The following is a 21,698-nucleotide window of genomic DNA, read 5'->3' as shown; positions in this document are numbered from 1 at the left end:
AGCTCTCCATGCTCCTGGCTTGTTATGTGGCCTCTCCAGGTACTCCTGCATCTCCTGGAGGCACCAACGTTCTCATAGCTCTCTAGGCCTCTGGACATTTGCACCTGCTGATGCTGAGACCCAGAGGGCCTTTTATCAGTTAACTTCAGGTGAACTAGCAGTTATTGTGCACCTATTGTGTGCTGGGCACTGAGTATGTGCACGGTCTGGCCCACAAGGAGCTCACAGTTCAGTGTGGGGCAGACATGAAGTGAGCTTACTGCATTATCAGGTGCGTGTCCTGTCCCCGGCCTGGCTGCCAATACTTGAGCACCCTCCTCAGAGAAGCCTCCCCGGATTGCCCTCTGCCCAGCCCAGCCCAGCCCAGCCCTCCACTGCCCGCTCTGCGTCCTCTGGAACAGCGTGTGTTCAGTACTGCAGGGATGTGAGCCCCATGCAGGCAGGGATTCGGCCTTGTTGTACCAGTGTCTGGGACAGTGCCTGGCACACCGTAGGTGCTCCATAAACATTTGTGGGATGTACAAATAAATGAAGGTTATTGAATTCAAGCTCCTCCGTTACCCACCAAGTGATCCTTGGAGCAGCAGTGCTTGCACTCCTCCAGCAACGGGGAACATTCTACTCACCTCCCGTGGCAGCAGGCTCTTTTTCTCTCTCTCTGTCTGTCTGTCTGTCTGTCTCTCTCTCTCCCTCCCCCCTCCTTCCTTCCTTCCTTTCTTTTTATTTTGAGACAGAGTCTCACTCTGTTGCCCAGGCTAGAGTGCAGTGGCATGATCTCGGCTTACTGCAACCTCTGCCTCCCAGATTCAAGCAATTTTCCTGCCTCAGCCTCCCAAGTAGCTGGGATTACAGGCATGCACCACCACGCCTGGCTAATTTTTTGTATTTTTAGATGGGGGGGTCTCACCAGGTTGGCCAGCCTGGTCTCGAACTCCTAACTTCAGGTGATCTGCCTGCCTCAGCCTCCCAAAGTGCTGGGATTACAGGCGTGAGCCACCACGCCTGGCTCTTTTTTTCTTTTGAGATGGAGTCTTGCTCTGTCACCCAGGCTGGAGTGCAGTGGCGCCATCTGGGCTCAATGACACCTCCGCCTCCCAGGTTCAAGCAATTCTCCTGCCTCAGCCTCCTGAGTAGCTGGGACTACAGGCTCCCACCACCACGCCCAGCTAATTTTTGTATTTTTAATAGAGACGGGATTTCACCATGTTGGCCAGGCTGGTCTTGAACTCCTGACCTCAAGTGATCCTCCCACGTCGGCCTCCCAGAGTGTTGGGATTACAGGCGTGAGCCACCACGCCTGACTGGCAGCGGCTCTTTCTATTGTTAGACAGCATTGCCTGCTGGAAAGTCCTTTTGCCTTTCCCTGGGCTTGTCAGAACCAGCTTGCCTGCACCTGCTCTGTGGAAGCCCCATTGGCTGTCCAGCCCCTGGGGATGGCTCCTGTGCCAGTGTTCTGGGGATGGGGTCGTAGGGCCCTCTGAGTGACCAGCCTCCCTGCCTGGCCCTCCTGCCCTCCACTGGGAAAGGGACGGAGGTGGAGGGCCCGGTGGGGTCAAGGTGGCAGCCGCAGTCACAGAGAGGACAGAGCCCACTCACGAGTTGGATCAAGAGTTTTATTCTCTCTTTGGAATGACTCCCAGAACAGCCACTTATGCCCAGAAAATCCATGATCCCATCTCCTCCATGATGGAGGAAGCCGAGGACCAGAGAAGGAAAGGGAGTAGACTAAGGGAGTAGCCAGTGCATCCCAGGAGCAGGACAGAATCTCTGACCCCTGACCCCTAGCCCAGTGCTCCTTCCACCACCCCTGGCTGCTCCTTCATGGACCAATGAGGTGACAGAGGCAGGGCCTAGTTCACAGGCTGACAAGAATCTGCGGATGTCCTCAGATGTCCCACAAGGTCTCCTCCTGCTGACGCCCAACCCAGACCTTGTCTGCTGCAATATCGCTACCAGTGCTTGCAGACCTCCAGAGACAGGAGTCTCACCACCTCGCAAGGCAGCTACTCCATCCTGACCCTGTGGAAGGTGTGCAAATGTGGGGGTGGGTGGGGACGAGGAGAGGTGCCTCGCGAGCTGCGTTTCCTTCTGGGGGATCCACCTGCTTCCTTGCCCACTCAGGCTGGCAGTGGGGCAGAGGCGACCACATTTCCTGTTCCCCTGCCAAGGAATTTCCCTCCAGGGGCTCCCCTGGGCCTGTGTGAGGGGGTGAGACGTGTTTCCTGTTAGTGGACTCCTCCTCCAGGCCAGGCCTCCCTGGAGACAGAGCTGGCTGCCTGGGTACTGGAAGTCAGCTCTACTCTGATAATACTTCTGCAGAGGGTCTCGAGATGCTGGGACCCGCCGGGCTGCCCTTTATCACCATGGGACTGCTCGTCAGTGGTCTCGCAGGAAAGCCATGGCCAAGACTCTATCTCTCCAAGCATGAGCTCTGTGTTACTTTCTGGCTCAGCCACTGCCTCCAGGCAGCCCTCCTGGTAACCACAGTGCACGAAACTCTCTCTTCTTGGCTTCTTGGATATAGCACCCATCCTGCTTGAGTCCCATCTGTCTGGGATGTTCTCCGTCATTTTCTTGAGGGTCCCACCTGCTCCTCTCCCTGAAATGGACATCCTGGAAGGTGGAGTCTATACTGCTCTTCTCTCCCCAGCAACGTTGAATCCGGAGTCAGCCTGGGCTCCGCAAACAAGGGCTGCCATCTCCAGCTGGAAGCTGGAGCACAGGGCTAGCAGGGGCCAAGACGTTTCTAGTCCAAACACTGCAGTTTTGCAAGAACTAGAGAATGGGCATGACTTGGCAGAGGGCACACAGCGAGTCAGAGGCAGAGCTGGGACTGAGCTCGTGGGGTCCGGGCTCCTAGGGCAGTGCTCCCGGGGTTCTGTCCCGGGGTCCTGTCCGTGGGTCTGAGCTGTGTGTGTGCTGAGCTCTCTCAGGCAGAGAGGGCCAAGCCCAACCCGAGGACAGGGGAGGGGTTGGCAGAGATATCCCTGAAAAGGAAGAGCCTTGCCAGGGAGAAGAATCACTTAGGGACCCCATGGCCCCTCCTACATTGAGGGCTGACAGCATCTGAGTGCAGAGAGCGCCTTCAGAGCCGAGGACACCGAAGTCCAGAGAGAAGAGAAGTTGTAGCATTCTGGGGCTGGTTTTCCTCTGGCTGCTCTCCTCACCCCTTCCTGTAGTGCACGTAGGGCAGGGGCCTGCAGCTGGGTGCCCAGGCCAGGGGGCCTCATTGCTGGACTCTGAGCCCACTGCAGCTCCCACCCACCCTCCTGAGCTCTGCCTTCCCCTCTAGAGTCAGCTCGAGGTAACGGGGAACAGCAATGATGTCTGTGGCCCAAAAGAGTGCACTGGGGTGGGAGGTGGGTCTCCAGGAGCTGCAGGCAACGGGACTCTCAGGGTGACCATCCCTCAGTGCCACCTCCAGTGCCACCTCCAGGAATCTCACTGCTTGCTGGCAATCTTCTTCTTCCGAGTAGAGACCAGGTCGTAGAAGGGGACACGGGTGATGCTGGCTCTAGAATGAGAGTGGGAGGAGAGATTTCAGGGCTGGACTGGCCGTCAAGGGGGTCTGCTCTCCCAGGGCTTGTATCAGGGGCATGGGATTCCCAGGGAGGTGTCAGCCTGCTCTGCCACGGGGGAAAGGCCAGATGGCCCCAACAAAGGCTGTGCCAGGGTAAGTCCAGACTTGTAAGCCTAACCCAGTGTCCCATGGGCAGGGCCAGAGTGGGTGAGGCCTCCAATCAGGAGCTGAGAGCCTTGGGAATTCTACTCCCAAATGTCTCTGGGCCCCTCTCCAGGCTCCCACTGGCGACCTTCGGAAGGTGATGGGAAGAGCTTGGGGTGGAGCTGGCAGACCTGCCTGTTGGACCCTGCTCTGTCCCTGGTTCTGTGGCCTGGGCAGGTCCCTTCCATCTCTGGGCCTCAGTTTCCTCATGTGTAAGATGGAGGTGAGAATGGGTCTGCCTGGCAGCCTCACAGGCTCACAAGGCCCAGGGGAAAAGACCCTGCAAGTCCCCGGGACACAGCCCCTGCCCAGCAACCACTTCAGCCTTCCTCTGGCCACCAGGCCTCACCCTTGCCAATATCTTGGGCTGGCTCAGAGTCAAGCCTTGAGCAGGTTTGCCATCTTGCCCTTTACCAGATGCATCTTCCTCATGTCTCTCCTGTTGGTGGCACCACAGAACCAGTCCCTACACTTTGGCCTTCCTCACCCAGCCACCCCTCCCTATTTATGAGTCTATGGCTCCCCAGTGCCCCAGGAGAAACCGAAGCTCTTCACCACGGTGGCTGTGGCTTTGTCATGCTCAGCAGTTTCAGCTCCCACACTGCTTAGCCTCACTCGGACTCCGGGATGCTGTGCAGGTAGGCCGCCTGCTGGTTGCCCACACGGGTCCGGGTCCTTTTACCTAGAAGTTTATCTGGAAAGCCCTTCCCTCCACCTCCGCCAGGTCCTTCCCAGGCCACTTTGGATAGTGATGCCAACAAGAGCACTCACCATGTGCCAGGCAAGGGCGGGGCAAGAACTTTATGTGCAACTCTTTGCTCTATTCTCCCACCAACCCCATGCAGGTGGTCTCTCCTTTCCCTCTGTCCTGGGGCCTGGCCTGGTGCCAGGCACACAGAAAGTACCCATGGAATACGGGTGGAAGGGGTTTGCCAGCCAGAAACAGGAGGGAGAGATTGGAGTTAGCCTCCTTTACAGATAAGGAAGCAAGACCCAAAAGAAGCAGGGCCTTCTGGAAGGTGACGGGAAGCCGTCCCCAGACCTGGGCACCCCTTACCGGATGGACTCGATCCACTGGTCACGTTCCTCGGCACTGGTGGCTGAGATGCGGTACGATTCGTGCTTGCCCTCCACCACCCTGCCGTCGCCATCGGTCTTGCAGGCCTTGATTTTCTGGCCTCGGCAGCTAGGGTTGTAGAGCTCCAGGCAGAACTGTGGGGAGGTGGCCAGGCAAGGGTGGGAAGAGAGGGAGGCTGGGTGGGCCCTCCAGGAGGCTCAGAGAAGCCCAGACGCTAGTGTCCCTGATCAGCGTGACAGCCCTACGACAGGCGAAGGGGCAGGAGCTGCTGCTCCCACACTGAGCACTCTCTCTGTGCCAGGCTCCTGAATCCACCATCCTCCCTAAAGTCCCCACGTGACATGTGGGCTCACTGAGGTTCTGAATGGAGCGGAGCTTACTCGGGGCCATCCAGCCAGTCGGGCTGTGTGGGACGACAGGGGACAACCACGTCCTTGGACCCACATTGACCTTTTCCCACTGTCCATGGCCCCAGGAGGGAGAGAAGGCAGCCCTGAGCCACAGGGAAGGTGTAAGGGGCACAGCCTGGCTTCCTGGAGAGCCCAGCCTCAGGCCCTCTCCCCACATTCTGTGTAGGAAATTTCCCAGTGGCTCCAGCCTCGGGGCCCCGCAACCTGAACACCTACTGGCTTCTTGGGGTCGTCCACCTTCTGCACCGACAGGTTCTCAAGAGGTATAATTCCCCGTGGCTCCTTGTCCTACAGGGAAAGGGGAAGGAAGGTCAGGGTCAGGAAGCGGAACCCTGAGGCCCAAGGCAGGGTGTGAACGTGTGGGGTTCCCCAAACTCAAAGAGGAGCGTGCTCATATTCCGAGACTGTCCAGTCATAGGGGGACGGAAGTTAGAAGCAGCACGTGAAGACCTCTGGTCGGAAGTTAGGAGGCCCAGCTTTAAGCCTGGGCTCTGCCTAGGACCTTGGCCCGGCCCTCCTCTGTGTACCCGTTTTCCCCATCTGTAAAATGGGCATGGAGGGGAACTGAATGATCTCAAAGGATCCAAAGCTGTGTGAGTCGACTGCTCAGTGGGAGTTGGGAAGTGGGTTGTGCGGGGAGAGGCGGGGGCAGGGGAAGGCCCAGGAGACCCCTGCTCACAGTGGTGAACTCGAAGTAGTAGAGGCAGTTGTCGGTCAGGATGAACCAGCGCCGTTTCCACGTCTTCACGCGGCCCCCTGCGCAAGGCCAATGTAGCAAGCTGCTCAGTCCTCCTCCTGGGCCACTGACACCTCCTCCAGGGAAGGGCAGGTCCTCGGATGCTTTCCCCTGGACCCCCAGCTGAGTGCCCTAAACTTCGTCCACCACACCTCCCCCCAACATCTATCCCTTTCTCAAACAAGAACCTTAGTGGCTCCTGTAATCCCCAGGCTTCCCTGGAGCTGCTTGAGCTGGCGTTTGGGTGGCCTCCGTGATCAGGTCCTAGGAATGGTCCTAGGAATGGCCAGTTCCTGCTCTTCCTGGCTACCGCCATCCATTGCTTCATTCCTTAGCTTGGTCCCTGCCTGGCACTATGCTAAGCATTTCATCCTTCATTTGCTCTAGAGGTTTCAAAAAATATTACTTATTAATCCTCATAACCACATATGAAGAGGAGACCATTGTTAACCCCATTTTACAGATGAGGAAACAGTCATGGAGAGGTAAAATCGCCTGCCCACGGTTCAGCAGCAGAGCTGGGATTCGAACCCCAATGTCCTAGTCCCAGAGCCCAACTCCTGGCCATTTTGCTGCACATTTAACCCTCTCAGAGATCATTCTCCCCATCTTACAGCTACAGAAACTGAGGCTGAAGAACCTGACCATCAGTACTTGGGTGGAGGAGCTGGGGTTTGGGCCCAGGACTATGTGACTCTGAGGCTCCCTCTCCCATCTGAGTTAAGATTTATGACATAGAGCTTCTCGAGGGGGGACAGCACGTGACTGGGGAAGGACAGGCGGCCGAGTGCTCTGGAGGAGGATGGACTGGGGTGTGGTATGGAGAGTCAGAGGGCTCATGGGCTCCTGGGGGTTCTGGGCAGGACTGGCACGGGGCTTGGTAGACAGGAGGTGCTGGAGGCTCAATGTTGCTGGAGGTGAGCCAGGTTGAGACCCCTGCTTCAACATGAGGCATCTGTCCTCACCTGCCCTGGAGGCACTGTCCCCGGCTGGGCTGTCCCTGCTGGAGAGGCTTCCGGAAGTGAGTGTGGGAGGCAGGGGCAGACGGCCAGCCACTGGGGTTGCCCTGCTGGACTCTACAGCCACTATTACTGCAGCTCCCACCCCAGCTGCTCTCTGCAGGCTGCAGGCCCTCCCTGCCCCCAGTCAGCTTGAAGGGAGCCTCCCCCTAAGCCACATCCTGTCATCCTTCCTCCCCTCCTTTAGGGACACCTAACCCTCTGTGCCCTCAAATCTGCCCCTGGCTGGCTGTGTGGCCTCAGGCAGATCCCTGACTTTACTGTTCGGCTGTAGGGTGGACCAGCACCTTGCCTGAGCTCAGTAGGTTCTGAACAAATGGTACTTCCTGCTATGACTTCCCTCCCCATTCCGCTGGGGAGAGAGAAACAGAACCGCAGCTGAAGCATTTGTCAGTGGGTCTGTCTGCCTCTCGCCCGGCTTACAGCTCAGCCCCCACCACTGGCTCCCTTCCTTCTCGGGACAGGTGGATGGATGGGGCAGGCAGACGGCTGCACTGGGGGCCAGGAGACCTGGGGCTGTCCAACTCCATCCCCCAGGATGCATGTGAGCCTCGTGTCAGCTGGGGGCCTGTGCGTCCAGGAGTGTGCATGCAACAATGTGTGCCCGCGCGTGCATGTGTGTGTGCGACGACGTGTGTCTGTTGGTCTCTCACCTAGCTTAAGCAGCCAGCCCTCCCGGTCTGGGTTGAAGAAGGTGTGAGTGAGGTCATTGCCGTCGTCCTCAGGGATGGAGAATGGCTCACTCTTGATGCTGTCGAAGAGGTTCTGCCCCAAGACAAGGGAGAGAAAGACCTGGCTGTGAGTCCACCTGAGTCCAAGGCCTAGGACTGGCCTGGCCTGTGTGGCCTTGAGCAGGTCACTCACCTGCAGGCATACTCTTTCCTCACCTGTTTATCGTGGTCCCTGGGCTTTTCTTGGTGAGCCCCTCCCTGGTTCCCTCCATTCAGCCTGGGCCTGGTCTTGCCACCCTGCCACCCCGCCACCCCGCCACCCCGGTCATGCTTCCCTCTGTGCTACTGCAGGGCAGAGCAAGCAGGGGTCAGCCCCTCAAACACACATATATACAAACATACATGCTTACACACACACGTGCACACTCACACACATGCACATGTATGCACGTTCACACACATGTATGCACACTTATATAAATGCATGCTCACATACATGCACACACATGCATGTTCACACACACTTATATGCATGTGTGCTTATACATGCACACATGTGCGTGCACACACATACGTGCACACACACATGCATGCTCACACATACATGCATACTTACACATGCAAGCACACCCACATATATGCACACATATACATGCATATACATATACATGCATGCTTATGCACACATACATGCACACACATACACATATACATGCTCACACATACATGTATACACATGCACACTTACACACATGCACACTCAGACACATACACACACTCACACATACATGTACACACATACACACTTACACATGTATATGCACACTTATATACATGCACACTCACACACATGCACGCTTACACATACATGCATGCACACTGACAATATACATGCACACATATATACATGCATGCCCACACACACATGCATGCTTACACACACAGACACAGACACACACAAACACACGTATTCTCTTTCTGTCTCTGTCTCTGGGGCACAGCAACCTTGGCAAAAGCCATGGGAGGAGGGTCCTCTCCTGCTTAGGTGCAGCAGCAGAGAGGTCCCTGAGTTGAGGGGCCACTGAGGAGCCACCAGGGAGGAGGATAGGCCACTTCCTGTTGAGAGGCCCAGCTGAGGGAGAGCCCAGGGTGGGATGCTGGCTGTGGCTCTCAGAAGCCCCTCTCCTAAGCAGACCTATGCTGGATGGGCCGGGGTAGGGTCTGGGGAGTTCCCAGAAAGCAGACTGCCGTTCTCCACGGAAGCCTTTCTGGCAGTCAGAGCTGGTGACGTGGGAGAGCAGCCCTGTAGGATAATGAGCTCTTTGTCACTGGAGGTAAGTAAGCCAGGTCTACGAGTTCCCTGTGGGCAAGGTGTGGCCGCTGGTGCCAGATCACCCCTGTGTGCTTTGAATCTCCTGCCATGAAATATTGCGTTCTATGAGCAACCTGCCTAGATTGCCAAGTGTTTGGAGAACCATTCTAAACTGTCCATTTCTGCTTATTCAAAGCAAGCGCAGTGTTATCTCAGAGGATGAAATCATTTCCTTTCGCTGTGTTTGTGTGTGCTGTTGCTCAGATGTTTCTGTTCAGATGCTTTCTGCGAGATTTTAAATGAAAACTCTCACAAGTATCATTTGACTCTCTCAAAGTTTTAGAAATGGAGCTTGCTGGTTCTTTAAGGTCCTTTCTGACCTCAGAGCTCAGGGGTCCAGAGTCAGGGGTGGGCTGGGAGTGGCTTCCCTGGGCTCAATCTGGCTGTGGGGCTATGTGGGTGGGGAAGAGCAGGCACCAGTTTCTCTCTGGGAAGCCCCTACGTGCATCCCCGGGAATTCCCAGGTGGCACTGGCTGGTTGAACAAGCGCCTGAAACAGGAAGGCCCCATCAACAAAGCTGTCAGCACAGACAAATATTTGGAAGCCCAAGGAGCTGTGCAGGGGGGCAGACGGGGGTCTTGACTGCCACAAAACCCACAGGGGGACCCAGCAGCTTCTGCGGTCACTGTATCAGCCTGTACATTCTGCCCCTGCAAAGAAAACGGCTGAGTTCACCCACATTTCCTGTCCCCTGTAAACACCAGCCTCTCCTGCAAGAAAACGCCTTGCACGCACTGCCGCAACCCCTGGGCCTAGCTGTCTTCTCCTGGCTGGGTGGATGTGCAGAAATGCAAGGGCCTCCTTCCGGTGGCCCTGCTGGCTCTGTGTCCCTCCACCCCCACCTCCTCAGTTTCCCTCTGGGGAGTTTCTGCTCCTCTGTGTTCTGTCCAGATCACTTGGCAGGGTTGACACCCACAGGTCCCCAGCCCCAGGCTCCAGGAGTGGGTGAATGACTCACATCTGGCTGATTAGAGCATTTCATCCTGCTAGCCTTAGTTCAGGGAGTTCAGTTCAGGCCCAAGCCAGCCAATAAGCATTAATCCTGGGACTTTAGCTGAAACAGCTGAGGAGGAGGACTGTGAGGTCACGGGAAGGCCGGGCCATCTCTGCCACACCTGGGCAGAGCTGGTTTAAGAGATAAATTAACACAGAGGAGGCGGTTGCTGAGAGATGGGGCAACTAGATCAGGCTGTGATGTCACTGGGCACCTGGATCTAGCTGAACCTGAAGCCAGCATTTCTGAAGGCAGATCGATCTCTGATCTTTTCAGTGACATGAATTGAGATTCCCCTAGCTAGGAAGTAACTGGTAGCTGGAAAGCACAGCCAAGTCCTCCATCCCCAAATCTTGGCTTCTGGCCTCTGCAGAGGGATAGGCGCTGAAGTCAGTCATGGGTTTGAATCAGGACTCCTCATAAACTATGAGACCTCTGGCCAGCTACCTCTCATGGAGCTCAGTGTCCTCTGCTGTAAACTGGGGACGGGATGACTTAATAACGTAAAGTACTTAGTACTGTGTCCAATCCATAGTCCATTCTGACCGAGAGGCCTGAGCAAGGACCCAGGAGGTGCAGGGCTGCCTATGGCAGAAGATGCCTGGAACTGGGAGACTGTTACTCTGCCTGGGCCTCAGTTTCTCCAACTGTAACACCGGAGAGTGGAGTTCTTTGTCCCCTTATCTCCTGTGCCTCCTCCACCCTCGCTCCCCCTCCCACAGCCCTCAGGGTGGGTGGTTCCTCTCCTAGCTTTTCTCAAGGCCTGCCAAGTACCAGGCATCTGACAGCTTCTCAGAAAACAATATGAAGCCAGCATCATCAGCCCACTTTGCAGATGAGGAAACTGAGGCTCGTGTCCAAGGTCACACAGACATAAGGGCAGAGCTGGGATTTGACCTCCCATCCCTGTGAGTCTGAACTCACTGTGCCTTCACCCTGAGCTTCTTGGGGACTCTGCCCCTGCCCCATCTGGATGGCCAGAGCAAGGTTGGCTCAACCCTCCTGTCCCTTGACTACCACTGTGCACCTCTCCACAGCCTTTCCCAGCTGCGCATCCTCATGGTCTGTGTACCCTTGAGGTGACCTCTCTTTGGGTCACACCTGTGTAGACTTAATTTTGCAAATTGGGCCACTTAAAAGCATTACATGTCCTCCTCACTTAATGGGCCCAAACTGGAGAATCCTTCTGCAAAGTGCTGACCTTTGACTATCTGAAGGTGCTTAAAGCTGAATCCTTGCTTTACATATGGGGAAAATGAGGCCCAGACAGAAGGCAAGAGGATCCCCACATCCACGCAGCTGCCTGTGTGTTTCTTTTTGACCTGGGAAGCTTCAGGATTGATTAGCCACTCCAACTACACCAGGCACTTGGCTGAATACCTTACACTTCTGCACTAATCCTCTGAACTGGGGCTCAGAGAGGTCAAGCCACTTTCCTAAAGTCACACAACCAGAAAGTGGGGTAGCCGGGACTGGAGGCGGTTCTGAGTCCAGCGCTCTGTTCTTTCCCTTAGTCTATGTCTGCCTCTCTGGGTTGCCAAAGAGGATAATAAGGGCTTCCTAAACCTCCCGGGCAGATTTTGAAGCTAAATTGAGGTAATAGACCCCAAAGCCTGGTGAGAAGAAACTTACAAGTTCCATACAAATGCAGTGCATTGTTATTAACAAAAGGCTCGAATTGGGAAAAACAGCTAAGGAGGGAGATGCTGAAGAGGGCTCACTGGGAGCTAGAGGCAATAATGTGGCACCTGGGAGAGCGGCAGGACCAGTGCTGGGAGGTAATTAACTCATTCCCTGCCAGACAAGGTGTGCCCGCATAGCACCACGAGGACCCCAAATGAAATGAGTCACCAATGCTCAAATGCTGTTTAAAATGTTTCAGGCATTTTACTAAATGCTGGGGCTTTTTTCATTATTAATTATTTTTAATAGTGACTTAGGCCACAGGCCCTACTTTAGCTGGGGAGCCACGCAGGAGGCAGGTATTATATACCTGGCACAGGCTCTGCCCGTAACATTTAAAACAGTTACTCCCTGTGGCAAGTATTATTATCTCCACTCTCCTGGTAGAGGGGATAGTGGCTTCAACTCCAGTGAGTCATTGCCCAAGGTCACCTAGCAGGCAAACGGGGAAGATGGGAGTAGACCTGAGCTCCAACCAGCTCTCAAGCTCTCATGCTACGGAGTGGCTCCTCTCTGATGTACTTTCTCCTTTTGGGACCAGGCAAGAGGTGGGTTAAGGGTGAGGCAGTTCTCAAACACCGAGGGGCACCAGAATCATTCCAGATCCAGGCTCCACCCCAGCCTTGGAGGCAGGAGGTATACTCAGTGCTGAGCTGGGACCGTGGTGTTCGCGCCCCCTCTGCCCCTCCCTGCTGGGCTCTGACCATGGAGGGGATTGAAGCTCAGGGGGCTCTGGGGCATCTCCAGTCCTTGAAGTGAACTTGTCCATTCATTTTTCCTAAGCCAGGCTCTGAATCTCTCCTTCCTGTTCTTATGAATACCCCCTGGCTCCCTGTGGCCCATAGGAAACAGGCAAACTCCTGAGGCTGTCACTGGAAGCCCTGGACCCTCTGGCCCCACCCTGTCACCCACTACTGTGCATATATACCACACCTCGGCCACACTGGACACCTCTCCTTTCCCAACCAGGACACGCCTCCGTTCTGGCCACTTCTTCTTTTTGAAATGTCCTTTCCCGGCTTCTCCTCTGGGAGCACTCCCATGTAACCTTCAAGGCCCAGTTCAGAAGTCACCTCCTCTGTGGAGACTTCCAGGATGGCACCCTTCCCTGCCCCCAGAGCAATGACAGCCGCAGTGACAGCACATCTGCGTCTCCAGAGCTCCATCCCCACAGCCAGCACTGCATGAATCATGCAGCCTTGTAATTCACATGTGTACAGTCCTCCCACCAGACCCTGAACTTGGTCAGGGCAGCATATGTGGTTGGTTCATCCCTGGGGCCCCCATGCTGGGCACAGAGCCTGGCATGGTGTGGCAGGGGTGCAGGCTATTTGAGGAAGTGACTGGAGGTTGGTAGGGCCCAGCTCAGCTCAAGTAGGGCCTTGTGGAAGACCTCAGTTTCCTCCTCTCTAAAGGACAGAGGGCTTAGAACAGAGTCTGAGGGTTTTCAGGCCTGACACGCTGAGCGTCTAAGAATCTCTATTCTAAGAAGTAGACCTGGGCTGTGTGAGGTACCCTTTTTGGAAGATGTGAAAGATGGCTGCCTAGAGTCCCCCAAAGGCTTAAATCTGGGTGGACCTCCTGGGTGGTCTATCTCGGACATCCTTCTCAAGATGGGGGCCTCTTTTGGGCAGGCGGGTTTCAGGACCAATGCACTTTGTGACGGTGCCTCTCAAGACAGTCACAGCCTGGCTGGGCCATATCAGCAGAGTCCCCACTGGGGGCTGTCTATCTCAGAAGAGCCCCTCCCGGGCCATCCATCTAAGGACAGGTCCCTCCTGGATTCCCCGGGGCCGGGCTGGGTGGGCTGCGCCTCTCTCACCCGCAGCTGGTCCTCGGGCAGGTCGCTACCATTGTTGATGCCGCGGTTCATGGACACGAAGCGCTCGAAAGGCGGCCTGTCCCGGACGTTGGGATTGTGGAGGCTGGTGTTGAGCATGATGATGGAGAAGGACAACACGTAGCAGGTGTCTGCGGAGGGGACAGTGGTCACAGTTCTGGCCCTGGCCACTCTCCCTGCCTCTGTCCCGGCCCCTTCCAGGGCCCAGAACTGCCATTGCAAGGCCCCGAAGGTCCACCTTGTCCTCCTGGCTTGGGCTTTGAGGCCCAGCCTCCTCTCCCCTCCCACTCTTGCTGATCCCCACCCCCTCTTAAACTAACCTCAGCCTCTTTTTCTGAGCCCCTTCCTACCTCCGCGCTTACGCTCCTGCTGGATCCCCTGCCAGGCCTGCCCTTCCTTCCCTCCTCTCCGCTTCAATCCTCCTTCTCGCTCAGCCACGGCTCAGGACGTCCTCCCTGCAGAGCCCTTCCAGCCCCCTGCCCACTCTGTTCTCTCCCTCTCAGAACTCGGAGAAGAACACTCATTGTTAGCGGCACTGTTCAGGGCTGAGCCACCGCTGCTCTGTAATCTTGCTGGCGTTCCTCCTGAGCCCCAGTGCCTCTCCCATTATTCAGACTTTCAAGCGCTCAGGAGGGAGGGCTGGGCTGATGGCTGGGGAGGGAGGTAATTGCTACTCTGGCGAGGTCTTTTGTCGAGTATTTGGGCCCTGGATCCAGAGCCAGGGAAGTTCAGCTGTGTCTTCAACTCTCTGGTTGACCTTGGGAAGTACTTGACCTCTCTGACCTTCAGCTTCCCCATCCTTGACATTCAGAGGTTAATCTTTGAAGTAACTGCCTGTTCTGGAACATCAATGTTTCCATCTCTGATAGCAGTGGCACCGAGCGTTGTTGGTGCTTGCCCTGTGCTAAGCTCTCACATCCCCATGCCCATCCTATGAGGCAGGTCTTGTTATCACTCCCATTTTACAGATGAGGAAACTGAGGCACAGGAAGTTAAGCTATATGCCCAACATTACAAAATTAAGAAGTAATTGGACCGTGATTCAAATCTGGTGCTTTAAGATGCCTTCTTTCCTACCTACAACTATTTATTGAGTACATACTCTGTGCTGTGGGCCTGGGAGTCACTGATGATGGGTCTGACAGGGTCCCTGCCCTTGCAGGACGTTTAGACTTGTGACAGATAATAAACAAGCAAACAAACACTAAATTAAGATCTAACCACAAAGTAGGGCAAATGTTCTGGAAGGTTTGTCCATGGACACAGCCGGGAGGCGGCGTGCTCGCAGACAAGTCATTTTATCTCTCTGAAGCTGTATTCCATGCGTGAGGGATAAGAAGACTACTGACCTCAAACGGTTGATGTATGGATTGAGTAACTTTGGCTTGGCATGGTGGCTCACGCCTGTAATCTCAGCACTGTGGGAGGTCGAGGCGGGCGGATCACCTGAGGTCAGGAGTTCAAGACCAGCCTGTCCAACATGGTGAAACCCCATCTCTACTAAAAATACAAAAAATTAGCCAGGCATGGTGGTGGGCGCCTGTAATCTCAGCTACTTGGGAGGCTGAGGCAGGAGAATTGCATGAACCTGGGAGGTGGAGGTTGCAGTGAGCTGAGATCACGCCATTGCACTCCAGCCTGGGTGACAGAGACAGACTCTCTCTCTCAAAAAAAAAAAAAAAAAAAAAGAAGGATTGAGTGACTTTGCCTGTGTAAAGCACTCAGCGCATAGGGATTACTCAATATACAGGGTTGGTTATTGTTGTTATGACAACCAGATCCAGAGAAGAGGCCAGGATGGTCCCTCGCCCACCCTGTCCTCTGGATGTCCTCACATGGGCATTGGGTTAGCCCTGGGAGAGAGGGCTATGGAGGACTGACCTTTATGTATCTCCTTCTATGCCCCTTTTGCCCCCTACACCCTGCCCAGGCCGTTTCATGCTTCTGGGCCTTTGTTCCAACTGAAACTCCTGCCAAAAAGGCCCTTTCTCCCCTTAACCTCCTGGAAAACTCCTATTCATCCTTCAAAACCCCATTCAGACCTCACCGCCTCTGAGAAGCCATCTTGGACATGCTGATTCCCTTACTCCTGCCCTCAGAAAGGGGTGCTGCTGCCTTAGCCTTAGCATCCTGTGCCATCATCTCCTGCCTGCTCTCCTAAGAACTGTGTCTCAAGGCAGCTCTGTCAGACAAGCACCCAGCAGCAATGAAGTCAGTGCTCAGTGAGGGCTCGTGAAGGGGTCTGGGCTGCCAGGGTCTGGGTACCTGGGGGAAACCTGAGGGGGTCTGTGAAATCTATGCCTGGCAATGCTGAAGGGGTCCCGGAGCCCTGGGTCCCACTCCCCTCCTGGCACCTGTGGACTGGAAGACGCCTGGGTTACAGAGGCAGTATCGAGTGGCAAAGGCCTCCATCATCCGGTCTATCTTCTGGGCCTCGCCCGGCAGCCGGAAGCTCCACAGGAACTGCCTGGGGGAGAAACGGGGCCACGGGCAGTGGAGTGGGTGGGCTCTCGCGGGCCCCAGACAAGCTGCCCTGCCTCTCCCAGGTTTAGTCTCTGTATCCTGTAAATGGGGGAATCTGCAACTGTCATCTGGGCTGACGGGGAAGTGGGATGGGCACCAGGGAGGGCAAGCACGCGGGAGGTAGCCAAGAAATGCCTTTTCTTGCAGAATACGGAACTAAGCACACGCCCCGCTCTGCAGGTCTGAATCCCAGCACTGACTACAGCCCAGTCTGCCTCAGCTGGAAAGGGGGACGGCCTCTGCCGGCCCCGGGGTCTGTGGCTCCCCGCACCTGGCCTTTGGGCCCTGAGATCTGGCTGTGGGACCTAGTTGGGGAAGAGGTGGGGCAGGGGTTTCGCCTTGCTAGGGCTCCCTTTCTTGGAAACTTGACTTCCCTCTAGCTCTGGAAGTTGGTGGTTTCGACAGCTTCAAGCTAAGTTCTCTGAAGGTGAGAACTGGGCCTGTATCTCTCACTTCTCCTCCTGGGCTTCACACAGTCCTGGGCACCTAGCAACGGCTCAGTAAATAAGTGAATGAATGAATGAATATGTGAATGAATGAATGAAATAATGAATATGGGAGACTCCCAAGTCACCTACCCCTCTCCCTTAAAGAGCTGGGAGTTAGAGAACACTGGATGGTGGTGGCTTCTTCCTTCTCTGTATTGTGAACTCCTACTCACCCTCCAAAGCCCAGATCAGATGCTCCTTCTCGGAATCTGAGTTTTCAAGCAGCATCAAGACTTACTAAGCACTCACTGTGGACCAGTTTTAAACACTTTCCCATTTAGTCTTCACAACCCTGTGAAGTTGGTACTATTATTATCCCCATTCTACGGATGAGGAAACTGGGGCACAGGAAGGTTTATTTATTTTTTTGTGAGACAGAGCCTCACTCTGTTGCCCAGGCTGGAGTGCAGTGGTGTGATCTTGTCTCACTACAACCTCCACCTCCCAGGTTCAGGTGATTCTCCTGCCTCAGCCTCCCGAGTAGCTGGGATTACAGGCGCCCGCCACCACGCCCGGCTAATTTTTGTATTTTGTGCATGTGTATGGCTTGCTTAAGGTCACACGGGGGTGAGCAGCAGAGCTGGGATTTGAACTGTATAGTCTGGCTCCAGAGTTTGTGCTTCAAACTGATAATTGGACTGCCTCTGCAGTTGTAAAAATGAGTACCAAAAACAGTACCCTAATTAGAAGCTAATAAGTCATAATAATTGGAATACATGCTAAGCAGTCTTATAAAATAAATAAAACATGCACTAATCCAAAAAGTAGGAGAATGACCATAATAAAGTAATAATGATTAGAATGATTAAATATGGGCGTGATAGAATTCTAACTAAGAAGGCAGTATTTGCTATTTGCAAGGAACTAGGCCCTTTCTCAGGCGGTCCAGCTCAGCTCTGTGAGGCAGTACTATCATGAAGTCATTCTTGTTCCTTGCCTCCTCTTCTTTGCTCCCAACCCTTTGTTTGTGCTGTCAGCTATGTGGATCGCAACACCCCCAGCCACTGGGGCTGTGCCACCCTTGAGGGCCGGGACCCTGCCCCAGGACTACTTACCTGAGGGCCTGGACGAGGTTGAGGTTGGCGAACTCGTGGCAGTCCACGAAGGCCTGGAGGACCTGCAGGTTGATGGGATCCCTGGGGGAGGGGGCGGAAGGGAGGGTGGGACACACTTGGATACTTGCTGGCACCCACCTCCTGGAGGGGGTTGAGGTGGGGGAGGGAGAGGACAGAGACATCTGTCCTTCTGGGGTCCAGCTGCCATCTGGTGTGTTCACATCTGTCCCACCCATATCACACCCCGAGGGCACACCCTTGTCCTCCCATGCAGGAACACACACCTTCACGGCTCACCAGCGCTGGTCTGGCCTGGGAGGGGAGCCCTGGCTTTGGAGCGGCCTGCCCTCAGTCCAGGCCTTCCTCATTTCCTGTAACTTCCCACCTGGTGACCTCGCAGAAGCCACTTGACCTTCCCAGCCCCAGCTTCCTCATCTGTACAAGGGAGAGAAGCTGACCTCCCCCATCTCCTCCCTCTCCCCAGCTCCCGAAGCAGGAAGGTGCCCTTCTCACCATCTGCATCCCCTGCTCACCGCGGGAGGGAGGGGTGTCCTTGGGAGCTGGGGAGAGGGCTGTTGACTCTCTGGTCCAGCTTCACCCCTATCCACTCGCCCACCCCTCAGACCAGTCCTTTGCCCAGAGCGCTCCCACAGATCCCCACCTCCCCGCCCACTACATCCTTCCTCTCTCCTCCCGTCCAGTCTAGATTCTTGAGCCTGTTTCTGACCCCAGGGCCTTTTCACTTGCTACTCCTGGACCGCTCCTCCCCCAGATGTCTGTACTGCTCATGCCCTCACCTCTTTTACGTTTTGGTCAAATGTCACCTTCTCCATGAGACCCTTCCTGTCCACGCTATTCTAAATCACAGCCCCCAACCTATGGTCCCCAGCATGTCTTTCTTTCTTTCTTTTCTTTTCTTTTTTTTTTTTTTTTTGAGACGGAGTCTTGTTCTCAATCTGTTGCCCAGGCTGGAGTGCAATGGCGTGATCTTGGCTCACTGCAACCTCTGACTCCCAGGCTCAAGCGATTCCCCTGCTTCAGCCTCCTGAGTAACTGGGACTACAGGCACCCGCCACCACATCCGGCTAATTTTTGTATTTTTAGTAGAGACGGGGTTTCACCATGTTGGATAGGCTGATCTCGAACTCCTGACCTCGTGATCTGCCCGCCTCGGCCTCCCAAAGTGCTGGGATTACAGGCATGAGCCCCGAGCCTGGCCGGTCCCCAGCATTTCTGACTTCCCTTCCCTGCTTGATTTGTATTCCACAGAGCTTATCATTCTCTAACATATTTTACATCTATTGAGACCTGTCTCTCCCACTAGCATGGACTTCCTGAGGACAAGAGTTTTGTCTGTCTTATTCACTGGTGTACACCCAGGGCTTAGGATGGTGCCTGGAACACAGTAGACCCTGAGCAACATTTATTTGTTGAATAAATGACTAAGTGAATGAAGGCAGTCAGGCTTTGACTCAGAATCTGGAGGGGATGATCCATGAGCCCCTCAAGCACTAGGAGTGATGACTTTGCTGACATAATTCATCCTCTCACCTGCACATCCACACACCTGTACACACCTGCACACCTTCATTTCCTGCCTCGCTAAGGCTCCACTCGTTCTTACCTCTCCCCCAGGTAGGTACCAATGGCTGTCTTGTTGAGGCCCTCGCCTTTATACAGGAACCGTGCAATGTCCTGGATGTCAGGGGTCAGCAGCTTGTGCTCAATGAAATACTGGATACCCTGGAGGGGGTACACAGAAGCCGTGAGCAGCTGCTGCATGGAAGCAGGCCTGGGAGGGGGAAGGGAGGAAGGAGCTTCCATGGCCAGAATCCTGGAGCCTGGCATTCTGGTGTTGGCACAGTCTGTTCTGGGAAGTTTTGACCCCTCTTTCATAGGAGCTGCCTTTGGGAGGTGATGAGTTCCCCATCACTGGAGGCATGCAAAGAAAGTCAGCTTTCCTGCCATGAACCAGGTTCATGCCAGGTACTCCCCAGGGTCCCCCTCAGTCTGACATTCTTTGATTATATGCTTCAGTGATTCTAGGAATTTGCGATTCTGAGATTCAATGATTCAGCCATTTCTTTTGTTCCCCTAAAACTCATATTATTTAAAAATAGCATTTCATTCTTTCACACAAGTAATCTATGTCTATTGTATAAAAGTTAGAAAAAACCAGCTCAATCCAAAGGGGAGGAAATTGCCCGGGCCCTACCGCTCGGAGGCAGACAGCTTCCATCGTGGTGACCTTCCTTCCCTTTCTATGTGAAAATGGGCTCAGACCATGCCTGTCACATTTAAATCTGTTTTTCGGATTTGACAATATCACAGGCATCTCTCCTCACCACCAAGGCACTCAGAGTTTGTCATCCTAGTTTTAGGAGTTGGAGGGGTTGGTCTCTGGCTCTCCATGAAGATTCCTCTGTGTTCCACTGCTGGAAGTTGGGCGCAGGCCACGAGGGCCCAGTGACAGGCAGAGGATGCAGAGGACACCCCTGGGTGCTGGATGGGGTGAGAGTGTGAGCCTGCGGGGGTCTCTGTGGGTAGGAGCAGGAGTCCAAGGGTATGTAGCCATGAGAGGTGAATGGTTATAACACTTTGGGCCTGTGATGGGGACAGGGAGCCTTCTAAGCCAGAGCGGTAAATTTCCAGGGACCCCAGCTTGGTGCTCTCTGCTGGCCACCTGACCCCACCTCGGTGTGTCTGCCTGCGGTTTCCTTCTGTCTCCGTCCTTTCAGGATGGAAGCCCAGCTGCCACCTGGTGGGGTGAGGCCACGGGCTTGGGAGTGGTGTGGGGGATCGAGGTAACCCAGCCCTGAGCTGCTGCTCCTACTAGCAGAGGGGTGGGTGGTGGGACCGCAGGACTGGCCCTCCCTGAGCCCAGGGCTGGAAGATGCTTCTGGAGCCTAAGCCCCAGATCCAAGAGCTCCACTGTCCCAAGCCACATTCATGGAGAAGGAAATGGAGGCCCAGAGTGGGGAAGGGACTAGGCCAAGTGCATGGACACCGTGGCCTCCTCCATGCTCCTGGCTCCTCCTGCCCCAGGGCGTGTATGCCTGGGAGTAGACAGGGCGCCCAGCCACACCTGGCCATGGGGCACTGGACAAGATGCTCAGCTCTGCTGGGCCCAGCTTCCTCCTCTGGAAAGGGGTCGTGTCAGCCGAGGGGAGCGAGAGGACACCGGGCAGGTGCTCCCATGCAGCCCCCACACCCTGTGGCCCGGGTCCTCCACAGCCACCTACCTTGGCGGGGTCCATGTTGAACTTCTTGCGCCCAATACACAGCTCCTTCTCCTTCTGGGCCATCCGGCTGTGGACATGAGGACGTCAGCTTAGGCTGCCCCAGGACCCTGAATTACCCTCTCCACTCCCCAAGGACCCTTGCCTCAGCAGGAGCCCATACCCCTCTAGGGCCCTCCAAGTGTGGCCTCCAGGTCCTGCATGGGAACCACCTGGGCGGGAGAGAGCAGTGCAAGGCCTGGCTCCTCCCAGAGCTCTGCAGCTGACTTCTCTGATGGGCCCAGCATGGACATTTAGCAGCTTTCAGGACCCCGGAGCTGCCGTGTGGGAGAAGGTGGAGGGGCCCTGTGCAAGAAACCGGGGGAGGGGACGAGGGCTGAGTGCGCAGGTGCTGGAGCCAGGCTCCTGGATGCGAATCTGAGCCGGGCTGCTTTGGGCGAGTCACTTCCTCTCTCTGGGCCTCAGGTTCCTCATCTATAAAATGGAGGTGACACCACCACCTGCCTCCCAGCATTGTTGAGAGGTTAAAGCACCTAAAACAGGGAGGCGTAGGTGTGTTATGTTGTTATTGTTGTGGCTGGAACAGGGGAGCTGGAGAAATGGCCACTCGTGTGTGTGCATGCTTGTGTGTGTGTGTGCATGCTTGTGTGTGTGTGCATGCTTGTGTGTGTGTGTGCATGCGTGTGTGTGTGTGTGCATGCTTGTGTGTGTGTGCATGCGTGTGTGTGTGTGCATGTGTGTGGTGGGGGAGGGGAGGAGGCTGGACAGGTGGAGACCTAAGGAGTGGCAGGCGCAGGATGGAAAATTCCCAGGACATCGTGTGTCAGAGTCAGTGCCCTGGGGCCCTAGGAGACTGTGTAGCAAC

At 55.2% G+C, this 21,698-nt stretch overlaps 1 protein-coding gene across 1 annotated transcript in view; it reads right to left on the bottom strand.

Annotated features, from left to right (window-relative positions):
- Positions 1 to 1,599: 1,599 nt before the first annotated feature.
- CYTH4 (cytohesin 4) overlaps positions 1,600 to 21,698 on the bottom strand; it is a 32,990-nt gene continuing 12,891 nt past the window's right edge. The window contains exons 4-13 of the mRNA XM_008975032.5: positions 20,837 to 20,903; positions 19,219 to 19,337; positions 17,595 to 17,675; positions 15,883 to 15,995; positions 13,511 to 13,659; positions 7,621 to 7,732; positions 5,892 to 5,968; positions 5,429 to 5,500; positions 4,782 to 4,936; positions 1,600 to 3,514 (exon numbers count right to left, since the gene is read on the bottom strand). Of these exons, the coding sequence (XP_008973280.1) occupies positions 3,442 to 3,514; positions 4,782 to 4,936; positions 5,429 to 5,500; positions 5,892 to 5,968; positions 7,621 to 7,732; positions 13,511 to 13,659; positions 15,883 to 15,995; positions 17,595 to 17,675; positions 19,219 to 19,337; positions 20,837 to 20,903 (1,018 nt within the window). The 3' untranslated portion in view covers positions 1,600 to 3,441. The remainder of the gene's footprint in view (positions 3,515 to 4,781; positions 4,937 to 5,428; positions 5,501 to 5,891; positions 5,969 to 7,620; positions 7,733 to 13,510; positions 13,660 to 15,882; positions 15,996 to 17,594; positions 17,676 to 19,218; positions 19,338 to 20,836; positions 20,904 to 21,698) is intronic.

The sequence above is a fragment of the Pan paniscus genome, chromosome 23 (assembly GCF_029289425.2).
Source record: "Pan paniscus chromosome 23, NHGRI_mPanPan1-v2.0_pri, whole genome shotgun sequence".
Classification (NCBI taxonomy): Eukaryota; Metazoa; Chordata; class Mammalia; order Primates; family Hominidae; genus Pan; species Pan paniscus.
This window is presented reverse-complemented; position numbering and strand designations above follow the sequence as displayed.